At 41.4% G+C, this 14083-nt stretch overlaps 1 protein-coding gene across 1 annotated transcript in view; it reads left to right on the top strand.

Moving 5' to 3' along the window:
* epb41a (erythrocyte membrane protein band 4.1a) overlaps positions 1-14083 on the top strand; it is a gene marked incomplete at its 3' end in the record, with an annotated part of 71655 nt that overhangs the window by 37688 nt on the left and 19884 nt on the right. Inside the window, exons 14-16 of the mRNA XM_079287981.1 lie at positions 566-613; positions 2518-2580; positions 6262-6432. Of these exons, the coding sequence (XP_079144107.1) occupies positions 566-613; positions 2518-2580; positions 6262-6432 (282 nt within the window). The remainder of the gene's footprint in view (positions 1-565; positions 614-2517; positions 2581-6261; positions 6433-14083) is intronic.

The following is a 14083-nucleotide window of genomic DNA, read 5'->3' as shown; positions in this document are numbered from 1 at the left end:
CAAAACAGGGATACAAAAAAATCTTTGAGGGTAAAAATGATCAAATACTAATGTATACGTCAATATAGTGTACCTGTATATGTCCACAGCAGTAGTCCCATCAGCAACAACAACACAGTATGTCACACTCACTACTCTGCTAATTGTTTCCAGTTGCTTTCATTTTTGCATGGCAGAGTAGAAGACTGGAAGTCCTTAGTGAATTAAAACAGTATTTCTTCTAAAAAGTGAAGTGATGTGAAAATGTCGAATAAGCTGAGTTTACCATAAGCTTCTATAGTACACATAATAGTTCTTTTGTTTCTTAGGAACATGCATTTATTTGTTTATGATAGCCATCATTTTCATGCTGGTTTTTATTCGAGAGTTTATGGAACACAACTCAAAATATTTTCTCATGATTATCATTGTTTGACAAAAACAGCACTAGTAAACTTTTTTTCAGTACAATTGGGATGGTGAAGTTGTATGTTCTGTCAATTGATTTACAAATGGTTTGTTAGATTGGGACTGCAATGGGACCTTAACATCCAATAACTCTGTGTTTCCTCTGATGGTGGAGCAGCACTCTCCTCAGGACAAAGCAAAGATGGAGATGGTGCGAGTGAGGAAGGTTAGCATGCTCCTGAGCCGGTGCTCCTGCTGATTCACCATCCTCATCCCGTCATCTATTACACATGGAGAGACTTTTAATTTGCTTGTCTGTTGATTGCCAGTGCTATGCTCCAGTGCAGAGACACCAAGTGCTTTAATCTCTTGATTTCTTCATGATTTCTGGCTGTTTGTGTCTCTGTGAAGGCTTGTCCATGTCCAAGGAGAATCACTCCATTGTGCACAGTTGTTATTAAAGGTCTAGTGTGTAGGATTTGGTGGCGTCTAGTGGTGAGGTTGCAGATTGCAACCAACTGAAACTTATCCTGTGTGCCAAGCGTGTAGTAGAGCTACGGTGGCTGACGGAAAAACAGGAAAATAGGAATGTCCCTCTGGTTTGTCTGTTCTGGGCTACTGTAGAAACACAGCAGCCCCCTTTGTAGATATTAGGCTCATTCTAAGGTAACAAAAACACGATGATTCCAATGTTCAGGAGATTATACACTGAAGACAACATAATAAATAATATACCACTTCTGTCAATAGAGCACCCTAAATGTTACACTTTTCCTTTAAGTCACTGTCATTCCCTGCAGCTTTCTGACAAATAAAGTGCTTTTCTTGTATAAAACACGGTTTCTACTTCTCCAGAAGTGAACATGCTTGTTAAGAAAATAATGTTTGGCTGTTACAAGCTTTTGCTGATTGAATAAGTCCCTCCAGGATTTTGCTGAAGTTTCTGTGACAGGAGAAATGCTTGATTTTACAGCAGCTTTTTGTGTGAAGCAGTTCAAAGCTATGCTAATAAGCATAATTGGACAATTAAAATAATTATTATAATTATTATAATCAAACCAACATTTGGTCTTCTTATAGAGCAGTAGAGATGGGCTAGCAGTATATTCAAGTCAATAGCATTAATCGTCTATAAAGCATAGATGTAAATGGAAGGCGCTCATAAGTCATGGTGGGACACAATGTAAACATATTCGATAGCAATGTGTGAGAGTCTGGCAATAATACAATTATTTTTATCATTAACCCATAGTATAAAGCAATAGTATAGGGAGGAGTAGGTTATTTGGCTATATTTTCTTATTTTGACCACAGTATGTACTGAACAGGACATTTTACAGTTGAAGTTGTCTCTGCTAGAGTATTGGGGCCAAACGTAATGTTGGCCCTAATGTTATGAGAATTAAGCCAGGACAGTACAACAAAAGTTGTGATATTTTAAGAATAAAGTCATCATTTTATGTAAAACTATGACAGTGTTTATTTAATTCCCCATCATAATAAACAGATGTGTGACACACAGATGTGTTTACATCTGGTATGTGCTCACCAATAAACTCTTTATTGCCATAGATGTTAGGATACTGAAATGAAATGAAACCAATGACATCTCCAGACACAATAAAGCCATGTTTACAGTATCAGAAGAGGATAACTCAGAAGACTGTGGACATACAAACACAGGGTTAGTATGTGATGGGTTGGTGAATAATTCACCATATCAGGTGATGATTTTCAGGTTTACTGAAAATAGTAACGAGTGAATGTTGCTATTTAACGTGCAAATTCCTGGAGTGACAAGCAGACGGCAACGTGGTCCTTGTCCTGTACTCTGCACTGCAGCAGCCTTAGCATGCACAGCATGTGACTTCACTCACATCAGCGAATGTGTGTCTGCCTGGCGTCTCACACACACCACCGGTGTGCAGCTGAATCCCTCTCCAGCCCCTGAGCTGAGCAGCCTCGGAACTGCAACCCCATAGCTCTTATATGTTTACATTTGATGTGATTCATGTCATCACCATGGTCAGTGCTGCTCATTGAATTCCATTGCAAATCAAATACTAAAATGTTTGAATTAATCCTGAATTATTTCCAACCAGCTCTTCCTTTTTTCCTGATTTTCCACAGAAAAGAGCAAAGAAACTTGAGGGTGAAACTATTTATATCAGACATAGCAATTTAATGTTGGAGGTTTGTATCTTCAGTCTTCAGACATCTGTTCTGACTGTTTGCCGTCACGTTGTTATGCCTGCATGGGTGCTGTTGATTTTCTGTTTGTTTCTCTTCATTTCTTGTCTTGTTTGTAGCTTAACCCTAAAGGCTTGGCATGCACTATTTTCCTCTCCGATTCTCATGCAAGTAGCTTCACCTCACTTTGACATTGTCTTTGTCATTTCATATGTTCATTGTGTGAAATATATGATTGGGAAAGGTATGTTTAAACTGGTACTGCAGCTTTGCCGTTGGTGCCGAAACAGACAACACATCGGTGAAATTGTCTAAGATGTGAGTTATGATATTGTCGGGGCTCACAATACACTTGCTGTTAGCACTAAAACTGAGAGCAGGACTTAAAGCAATCAAAATGAGCTATTTCCTTTCTCCTGTGAGTCTAAAGGACTCGTCACTGCCTTCGAACACCAGGGAAATCTAGTGCTATTGATTAGTCGCTGTATGAAACGATGTGAAGTGAAACAGACTTTAACAAAAGCTCTGAATCTAACCTGAAACAACGGAGCTTGACCATGTTTTGCTGGTCCTGTATCAGCCACAAAGTCGTTTCAGTACCTGGTCCGCTGCTCTGCCACCATGTATAGATCCTTTTCAGGGCCCACATTCTGTCTTGTCAAAGCAGGAAAAGCACAAGTGTAGATAACATTAATGAGGGCTCCATTACATTAGGTGTCTGTCAGCCCTGTCAGTGAGTTCGCATCCTGGCTCATCTAAATGGAATTCAGCCATCATTCATTCTGCATGTGCTTTGAGTCAAATGCCTGAAAAGGATCTAATGACAGAAGATTAGAAATCAAACTATTTTCTTCTTTCCTACTCATGTATGTCTCAGTGATGTCACTAACAGATTGTGGACACTGATGTGTGTCATTGGTCCTCATTAACATTCACGTGATTGTCTTCATGAACATAACTACCTGTGTTGACTGTGAGTCTATTACTGGGATCACTGTGCCTCTCTGTGCTGGTGTTGAACATTTCAGAGAGTGATGCCATTTTGCCGTCTTGGGAACATATGATAGTGAAGTCCTGTTGTGACGCAGCATTAATTAATCGATGTTCTATTGAATCAAAGGGCAACATGAAGCGCTCCCTGAATGTGACAATCCCACAGGGATTATTGTGAATATTATTAGCAATGTCTGCAGCTCCACAGAGCAGCTCCTAGTTTGCTTTTCACAACTAAACTACAGCTGAGTTCTGGTACAACCTCAGCCTGCTACTTGTGTGGCACGGCACCTCTCACTTCATGTGTCTTCTCAAACTCATCCGGCCTACCACTTATGAAGCAGGCTTTTAAATAGTTTCATTACTACTTGGCGTCAGACTGTTTCACATGATTAAAACAACAGTTGGATATTTGAGCTTGATATCCATCAAACTGAAGAGCAGATCAGTTTCATGTGTGTCGAGTATTGAGATACTGTATCTCCAGCAGCTCCAGGACATGTTCAGCCTAGCTTAGCTTCAGAGCATTTAATCATTGTTCAGCTTTTTGATCATTAAGGAAAGCATAAAGCATAAAGCATTAAGATTCCCTGAGGTAAAAAAGAGGAAGTCTGCACACTGAATGTAAACATCCAACGTTTTATCTTCAAGATCTACTCCAGGTCAACAGCCATGTGAATAACAAGTAGGCTGTGTACAGTGCCCTCAGAGTTGTTGGCACTCTTAAGCATGAATTAGCAAAGCGAGATGTGGTAATATGTCTCCAGTGTTTATCCTCATGAACTTTCATTCAAAATATTCGCAAAAATCATACTTTTAATTCAAGTAACATAACTGAAAGAAACATTCGAACATTCTTGTCAAAAATCATGATTTTAAAATATGTGTGCCACAATTATTGCAACCTCTCTTTGTCAAGATCACTATGATACATGATGAGGTTGGTGAACACATGAAACAGGATCTGAGACCACCCCTTCATCAGAATCTCCTCAGATCCTTCATATTTAGAGGTTGACGCTTGTGGACCCTCTTCAGCTCGTCCCACACATTATGTGTGGGGACTGTGATGGCCTTGTGGTCAATGAGCCATTTCAGTCAGTGTCCACCACGAACAAGGATCCTATTTCACTTTCCATTGTCATTGTTTCCGTGCTGAGCGACACAAAATAAATGGACAATTAGTTTCCATGAAACCAACAGATGACTACCGGTATTTCACAACCTGCCAGGATACTGGGCTGTTCTCTGTGTCCTAACAAGATGTCCATGCCTACCACCACACTTCACAGTGGGTCTGAGGTATTTCCTTAAACGGCTACATCTTTCTGTCTACCCCAAACCCACCTCTGATGTTTTGCCAAAAAGCTCTATTTTGGTCTCATCTGACCACATAACCCGGTCCCACTGAAAGTACCAGCAACGTTTAGTAAACTGTAGCTTTAGTTTGTTGTTGATTGACAGCTAACCCTCCCATGACAGCAGTTTTGGTGAATTCCTGACTCAATTAATCCCTGCAATTCTCCAGCTGCGATCCTTGGAGATTCTTTTGCATCTCCTGTTGCTTTAAACGTCGTCATTATTGCCTTGATAGTGATAGTGGACAACATGTATTTTCAACAGTTAGGAGATTTGCTTACATCCATTTCCTGATTTGGGCAGCTCAACAACTTTTATCTCACATGCTCACTGTGTTCCCAGGTCTTTCACATAAGATGAATGACTGAGGGAATCTGGCCTGTGTCACCTCATATTTAGACCTCAATGAAACAGGAAGTCATGGTTGACCACCTTACTAAACAGGTGAACCTACAGGTGAAAAATACGACCAAAGATACTTCGGTTGATTTCAATCATAGGCTTTACTAAAGGGTGCCGATACTTGTGCAAAAGTACATTCTTGACATTGGAAACAGCAGGAATAACCAGCTTTAGCCTCATCATTTCATGCACCTTTTTGAGAGCTTGCAATATTCAGTGTACGGACTACCTCTCCTTTTCCTTTCTATGCTGCTTTCGTCCTGCAGCCAACTGAAGTTGGATGTGCACAACATTCACCTTCCTCGCTTTCGTTAGGTCAACATGAAAAACCTGCTCACCATATGCAGGTTTTTCAGAGAAACACGACACCCTGTCATTCAACATGTCTTCTTGCTGGCATTGTTGAAAGCCATAACCTGTGAGCCAGTGAGCTGGTGCCTTCTTAGTAACCAGTCATCAGTAGACATCCTCTGCTGCTTTATTTCTCTCATCATGTCCCAGACGAGGGAGATTTAGAAATGGCTGTAAACTCTGCTGCTGGGCTGAAATATTGGATCACAGATCACAAGAGATGGACGATGACTCCTGGTGTCGAGTTTGTCTCAATGATATCTTCCTCCATCACTTCAGCATGTCATTGAGAAGAGGCAGGCTCAATCCTAGTACAAAACAAAGCCATATCGTCAACATATTGAAATAGGGAGATAGTTCTTCAAACTTCATTTTCCAATCTCAGTGATTCATCATTATTTTGTCTATTTGTCCTCTTTCTTTAACCATGTACAGTAGATGTCTATTTTCTTCATGGTCCTACGTTCTTTTCACTTCCTTTTCCCACTGCTGTTCTTTCACATCTTATTCATTCTTTTGTTTCATCCTACTACTCATTGCTTCCCTTCCATTTACCTATTCTGATTTTTCTTGTTGAAGGACCTGGATAAGACCCAGACTGGAATCATGCGACACCACACTAGCATCAGTGAGCTGAAGAGGAGCTTCATGGAGTCGGTGCCGGAGCCTCGGCCCAGTGAGTGGGACAAGCGTCTGTCCACCAACTCGCCTTTCCGCACAGCCAGCATCAACGGCCAGCTGCAACCAGCGGTAAGTCCAGCAGCCTGGGGAGCAAAGACACGACAGCAGATTACAGTAGACATCATTGCATGCAATGTGTCAGTCAGATCATACATACTGTAGACTCCAGAGATCCAACTGTCATTAGTCTCATCTGACTCTTGGTAACATGTCAAACAAGAGGGTTTTTCTAAAATATCACACTGACCCTTTAAACCATAGTCTCCATTCAGTAAAGGCAGCTCAGTGAACCTGAACCAACTCTTGGTTTAGACGTTGTGTGCTAGCCAACTAACTAGCAGCTTATTCACTAGTTATAGTAGCTCGAGCTTGGACACGGGGACACCGGGCCTGATTATTAGACATTATTATTAGACAACGCCACAGTAGGAGCTAGTGCCAGTTTATGGCACTTGTTTGTATTTTTATAACGTCCGCACAGATCCCTCCAACGGTCATATAGTAGCAGGAAGTAATACATTTAACACCTGCTATTAGTGTGTGTTTTCAATTCTTCGTATGCCAATTAAATACTGTGTTCTATTAATTAAAGATAGAATGATCTATGCATATTCCAGAGGAGTATAAAGATATCTTCCCCTAAAGTGTTTGCACAGTTTAATTCATGCACACAGTTAAACGGAGCTAATCTGTAAACTTCAGTTCGTCATTTGTTACTTTGGTTTAGTAATCTGTGCTCACAGATTTTCTCCCCTTTCTTTTCTTTATAAAGAGAAGTCCTGGTGTTCTTAATTGAAGTTCTTAATTAAATTCACAGCGTTTGCTGTTTCAAATTGTGAAAGCAGACACATAGCGGTAATTTACAAAACACATATTAAGCATAAATCTCAAAAGATTCAAGAGTTAAAATGTACTCACTGTGATATGTGATATGTTAATCTAGAACATCCCATTTGTTTTAAAAAAGCCTGCTGATTTTTTACTGAGTGGCTCGATTTGTATAATGTGAACCGTAAATTAAACAGTTAATTGGTTAAATGTATCCATACAATTTTATATTTTCCATGATTTTATAATTTCTGAGACAATGACTTGTACACCCGAGAGATACCAATCTAAATACAGTGCCTTCAAAGCAGTGTTGGTAAATGATCCTCGATGTACCTTTAAGAAATAATGGTGAGCTCTGTGACTCATTACATTACATTCTGCAGATGCTTTTGCCCAAAGTCACTTGCAATGAGTGCATTCAACTCAATTGGAACAATAATTATTATTTTCATGGAAGATATTTTATATGTCACAGGAAAAGCCAAGGTATAAATAATCAAATCAATGAATCAATGAATTCCATTCAGCTGCTTCATTTCCAGGGTCCTGCTATCGTGCATGCTGGCTTACTGGCACCCTGTCATGACTTACTGGGACACTTGAATAGAACAGAGACATTTGTAATGTTATTAGCACCTGTGCTTTTCTTACCATGACAAGTCAAAACGTCTGCTGTGAAAAAAGCCAAGCTGTTCACCGAAGCTCCACACAAACAGATGTTGACATCTGAGGAGAAGGCCTTTAAACCCACATGTATAATAGACACTATGTAACCATAGTATCAAATGAAATATTAAGGTATTTCAATTTGAAGCCAGGGTCCTTCTATAAGACAGGACCCCAACATTTGTTAAAGTGCACTCAATGTCTGGGGCCTTGCTTGCTTAGGAGTCATACTGTATATTCTATTATATGTAGATATCCACTATTTTCAATCTTAATTTTTCCATGGGAGGATTTTATTGACAAGACACATACAAATGTGTAGCAACGGACATAATTATATTGATGTTGTCCATGAAGAATACTGCACAATGCACTTCATCATCTAGAACGACACTGATCCTCCTCTGGGGAGTGTTGTTGGCTTTCTCCATATCATTCCACTGCTTGAGCATGACTGTAACTGCAGTTACAGAGGAACAAGACACTTTCACAGAATTTGCTGCTGAGAAGATGGCATGTGTGTGTATATGTGTGTGCAGGGGACGATGGCCACAGTATGATGCGTACAGAGTAGTCGGTGGCGTGTAGGAGGTAAACTTGATTGTGCAGCTTTCTGTTAGGCTGCTGTAGATCAACACTGTCCAGCGTTTCTTTGAGCAATAACAAATGGCACCTGGAGGCCGTGGCCAGCTGTTACCAAGCAGCTCTCTAACTTCACCAGATTGGGCTTGGCTGCATCCCAAAGGGTTCAGTATGCTTCAGACCAACGAGTTTACATAGTGTTGTCGAAACATATCTAAAGGCATACTTGTTCTCGGATGGCAGCACTTTCACATTCCACGGTGTGAAGCTTTCAGGCACAGAGAGGGACAAGATGTGATGAAAGGTACAAATGGGGACACTTTGGGACGTTTGTGTTGTACTCGGCTGTTCACATGAAAAGTGACGGAAATAGTTGTGTGAGAATTGAAAAAAGAGCTTCTAATGAATTCAAATTTTGATGACTGATTGACTTTGTGAAGTGAGCAGATTGTCAGTTTGGATGCACAAAGACAGCATCAGAAAGGTGTTTTAGCACTGTTCAACCACCTGACAACCGCTTTGTTTGAAGCATACTGGCACCTTGTGTCCTGGATCCCATCCCCTTTGACCCTAACATCGCTCTATGAATGGCTGCTGCAAGCTTTGTCATCTTGCTTGATCTGCCAATGGTTGGATTAATCATGCTATGTATTTGCATGATATGATCAGTGAAATACTGATGAGCAAAAGAACACAAGAAAACTAAAGCTAAAAAACAATGATTAGTGGCCAGAGAACTGACCCTCCTCCTCCCCTCCTCCTCATCTGTCTCACCCTCCAATCCTCCCTCTATCTATCCATCCCTGGATGTCTTTATGTGTTATTCTGTGTCTCTGTCTTGAACCTCTGCCACCCCTGTCCTCATCTTCTTTCCCTTCCCCGTTAAAGTCTGGGCCGGTTTCTCCAGTCAAATCCCCACCAACTCCATCCTCTTCCCCACAACCCTCCTGCGTGTTCAGACAATGATACTGAAGGTCAGAGTGGATCTCAAACCTCTGATCTGCTGGTGTTTCCCTCTGGCTCTCGGCTGTCCTCTACCCACAACTTAAAGGCACAGTTTCTATTCCAGACATGAGGTCCTGCACAATAATCACATGTTCATTTTAGATACTCAAGAATCCAGCCATAACAGCAATGTTTTGCTGAAAGCCTAAGGCATCATTTTAGTAATTGAATTATGATCACATAAGATGGAAGAATAGAAAGAGTCTCCATTGCATCATCATCCACCGATTTCTTCCAGATTTTCCCTAAACTGTTAGATTGTTACAGGGCTAAACACAGATATTGCCTTGTGTGCAGTACCACATCACCCCTATTGTGAGCAGCGCACAATTACCTTAATTGAAACATGTTTCATGGCAAGAGCTTCCAGAGTTCCTGTCATCTGAGACGCCAATATAGTTGACAGCCTGTTGGTGTATTCTAAAGGTTTTTCTGTTTCTTCCTTCCTTTTGCCATTTAAGACTTTGCATTGCCAAAATGCCATGCACTAGCTATTTAGCAATTTAGCTGCCAGGGAAAGCCTTTCCTATTCCCATCATTGAGCAGATTTATGTATTAACCCTCAGTGCGCTCCTCTTCCCCTCCTTCCTTCCTTCCTTCCTTCCTTCCCCTTGTGACGCTGCTGCTCTGTCAAAGGCGCAGCCTGATGAGAGCCCTTCTGTAATCTTCTTACAAACTACGGAATCCTGTCAGAGTAACTACTGATTGGCTTTGAACATTTGATATCCTGTGTTTTCAGCTATGTTGCCAATAATGCATCAGTTAATAGTCCTCCATCTGCAAATATTATCTTGCTTATTAACAGTAGAAACATTATGAATAAATTCTTAAAATACCAATAGTAATCCATGCTTCACTAAGCCCCACTCCCCTTAGTTACTGTTGCTACCCCTGTCACGCTCTCCATTCTAGCGCTGCTTGTACGCCGTTTACAAAGATAACATGCAGATTTGCCACTTCTAGCGTATGCGTTCTTGATTTCACACAGAGGTAGGCCAAAGTAGGTTTCTCATTTTTAGTCATGACTATTTTGCCGCCGGAAAAGACAAGTATAGGTATTAGATGTTACTAGTTATCAGCTCGAGCGAGCTACCTAATTAACTTTAACTGTGAGTTTGTTAAAAAAAAGCAACCAGCTATAACTAACCGTTGGCTACCTAACTGGCTAGTAACAGAATATCTCTGCTAAGACGCTCCAGCTCACAGGATCATTTCTCCAGGAGACCTCTTATGTGTTACGGTAATCCTTTTACCAAAGAGTCAAGAGAAGGCGATTTTCTTCTTTAGTGATACCATCCAACAAGAGCAGAGATACTCCAACGAAAATGCATAAAGGCGAGGTTTGAAAACATGCTGCATGTAAAAAAATATCTATCGCCAAACTGACTAGATAGAGTTATCTGGGCCTGTAGTCGTAGAAACTTAAAAGGATAAGTTCAGTTTCTTACAATTACTAACTCAACAAGTCAAATGGTGAGACCTACGAACAGGGCAACATCACTAAAATGAAGTCTGAAGCTGAAAACACACTGCCGCCTTAGCACCATCGTGCTGCAGCTTGTCAACAGGAAATACCATGCCAAACGCATGGTATTGAACTTTATTAATGACAGTCAAAAAGACAATAAAATGGCATGGGTGAGTTACCTATTCTACAAATGTATAAATGTATAATCTGAGCAGTAAGATCATGTTTTGAAAGCAGCAGATCACCAACATACTTGGTGGGCTACCATATACCAATTTCACTATTTGTTTTCCGACATATAGCCGAAACTTAAACTATGATATCCATCTTATTCCAAAGCTCCTACGGCAGCCTGGATCTACAAGCAGGCAACGAGTGGGTTTTTTTCAGAGCTGTTTTGACACGCTGTTCGGCGGTGGTGTATTTTGGCCTTAACAAGTCAAGAAATACAAGCTGTCGGATGACCAGACAGGTTGGAAATAAGCCACAAGGTTACTCTGTCATCATTTGACTTTGATCTTACTTAGATTAAGGCTTCCCAAACTTGTCTGTTCATGTTTTTCTGTCAGACAACACTGTCGCGGATTGTAGTTATAGACCCAAGTGCAGATAGACTCGGGAAGTAGATTTACGTGACGAGGTATTTTCAGGGAGATTGGGTGGTGATAATGTCAAGAGGTCATATGGAGCAGCGGAGTCCGAGGGTAAGAGGGCGATGGTGGGTGATTAAGCAGAACAGGCAAGGTGAAGGGTGAGCGTGGCGGTTGTGGAAGGAGCTAGTGAGACAGGCTGGTAAACCGGAGGAGATGATCCTGGAGGCACAGGGAGAACAGGTAAATACAGGCATGGGATAATAGTAGGAATGAACTCAGAATACACCACACTGAGCGGCCCAGAATGACTAAACTTCCACTGTGGTTGCAACAAGGATCTGACGATGAGTGGATGGAAAGCCGGGGTAGATATACTGCTGAGTTGATAAGATGGCAGTTGGGCAGACTGGACAGGCGAGGTTAATGATAATGATAATAATAATCAAGAGGGAGCCGGGAGGAGAAGAGGTAGGAGCCACGTCCACACCACACACAGAGACAGACAGAGGAAATACAAGAGGCACAGGGGTAGAGGGAAACACAAGAGGCATGACCTGGCCGTGATAAACACCACAAACTATTTCATTTTGAGGTTGTGGGACATCTTGCAAAACCATGTTCCCTCTATGCTACATACCCCCCAGAGCCTCCCTTTCATGTACAACATCCTCTTCCTCCATGCCCTCATCCTTCTGTCAGTTGACCATATCCCACTTGTCTGTTCATTGTTATCTGTCTCTCTTGGTCTGCCGCTGCTGAGCACAGCGAGGGAGGCAGACTCTGTTTGGACACAAGGTAAGAGCATGTAGTTTGTCCCCAGCGCCAGTGGGACCACCGGCGTACAGACATGGCTGCCTGCTGGAAGACTATGAGGACAGTGAGGTTGGTTGGGTTGATGATGAGGAGGAAGAGGATGAAGAACAAGCTCATGGTCACGCACTAAAGGTGGCTATCAATGTGCCAGATGAGGGGAGGAGCTTGGTTAACCCATGTGAGCTAAACCCAGCCAGGCTCAAGCATTCCCGGACGTCTTTCTTTCTGTCAGGGCTGCTGGTGATGGCCCTGACCATGCTGTGGCTAGCCTTCATTTAAAAAGACATAAATATGGAGCCTCAACATTTAATCCTGCAAGGTGCTTCATTCATGTACTGTTTTGTCCCTCCATGTGTTATATACTTCCCATGCTCCTCAGCTTAGCTTAAAATGGCAAGACTCCCAAAACATGTTTGTCTTTAAAGCGAGCCCATGTACCTTTTGCTGAACTGTGGCAATTGGCCCTTGCTTAGTTACTGTTGCTAAGCCTATCAAGCTTTCTACATTGATAATGGTGGCAGATTTATCAGTGACAATTTGTGCTCATTTCTAAGACAGCGGGTCCATTATGACTTGCAAAATACAGTAGTCCTCTCCATTTGAACCACAACCATTGATTGACTGAAATAACTGTCCCACACAGCTAGCCTACTCATTAACTTTACCCGAGGTGGTTAGGATTGAGTCTACTGCTGACTATTTGACCAAGAATACCAACATACACAATACGTATCATGCTATAATCCTGAGGCTAAAGCTACACAACCCAGGCAAAAAGTCAGTGTCGTAACCAGTCATTGAACTTAATGACCATGTAAAAGACAAATGGCTCTCCTTGCTGTTATGGGATAGCTAGTTGCTACAGCAATTCCGTACAGCATGATAGGTTCAAACAAACAAAGTTGCTCCAACATAACCCTGTTCAGATGCTTACTGGAGAAGAATGTATTGGTCAAGGAACAGAGGTTTGATCTATGTTACAAGAGGAAAGGCTTTTGGAGGTGGAAATTCTGAATCACTTGGCTGGTTTGACTCGCTTTGTTCAGGTCGGTTTAAAAATTCGGAGTTACTGACCGTATAGTTTGTTCACTTTTTTCCTAAACTAAAGTTTATACTCGGCGTAGTGAAGCGCACGCCAGAAAATGAGGAAATCACGGCTGGCACGTGTAGGCTTCGTAAGTGATGGTGGCGCTTGGTCGTGCACTTCTGAATTTTTCTAATTCGGCGCAACTGTCAGAAATAGTTCAGATAATAGTTTACGTGTCTGGGACTTGTAGAAAGACCAATTCATTTTTAAATGCTTTAGAAACAGGAGATCTTAAAAATCTTCATTTGAGTAAATATTTTGCAGCAAAATCTAATAATTTACAGGATATTCAGCCTTTGTTTATTTTTAATACATGCAATACTTTACTTTTATTCTTTACAGGGCTTGTAAATAATAAAAGTAAAGCATTGCAAAGGCAATACAGTAAGTTATGAATATGAGACATGAGTTTACAGATAATTACAATCCCTCCTCAGCATTGTGTAGGTTGGTTTATGGCTTTTGACAGTTACACCTACAGTCTATGGGCATATCTCTGGGTAACAGACTTTATTTTTCTCAGTTCATTTTGTTTGTATGCTCTCTGGCGTTTAGGAGAATGCAGCACAGCTCAGAGTATAAACACCTCCGTTCATGCTTGGAGCTCGCGCGCCGTATGTGGAAGATCGTACTACGACGCCAAGCAAGAGCATAAACAAGGTTAAGTGGTCTCAC

Source organism: Melanostigma gelatinosum (assembly GCF_949748355.1).
Source record: "Melanostigma gelatinosum genome assembly, chromosome: 17".
Taxonomy (NCBI): Eukaryota; Metazoa; Chordata; class Actinopteri; order Perciformes; family Zoarcidae; genus Melanostigma; species Melanostigma gelatinosum.
Note: the sequence above shows the minus strand (reverse complement) of the source record. Positions and strands in the feature narration are given on the sequence as shown.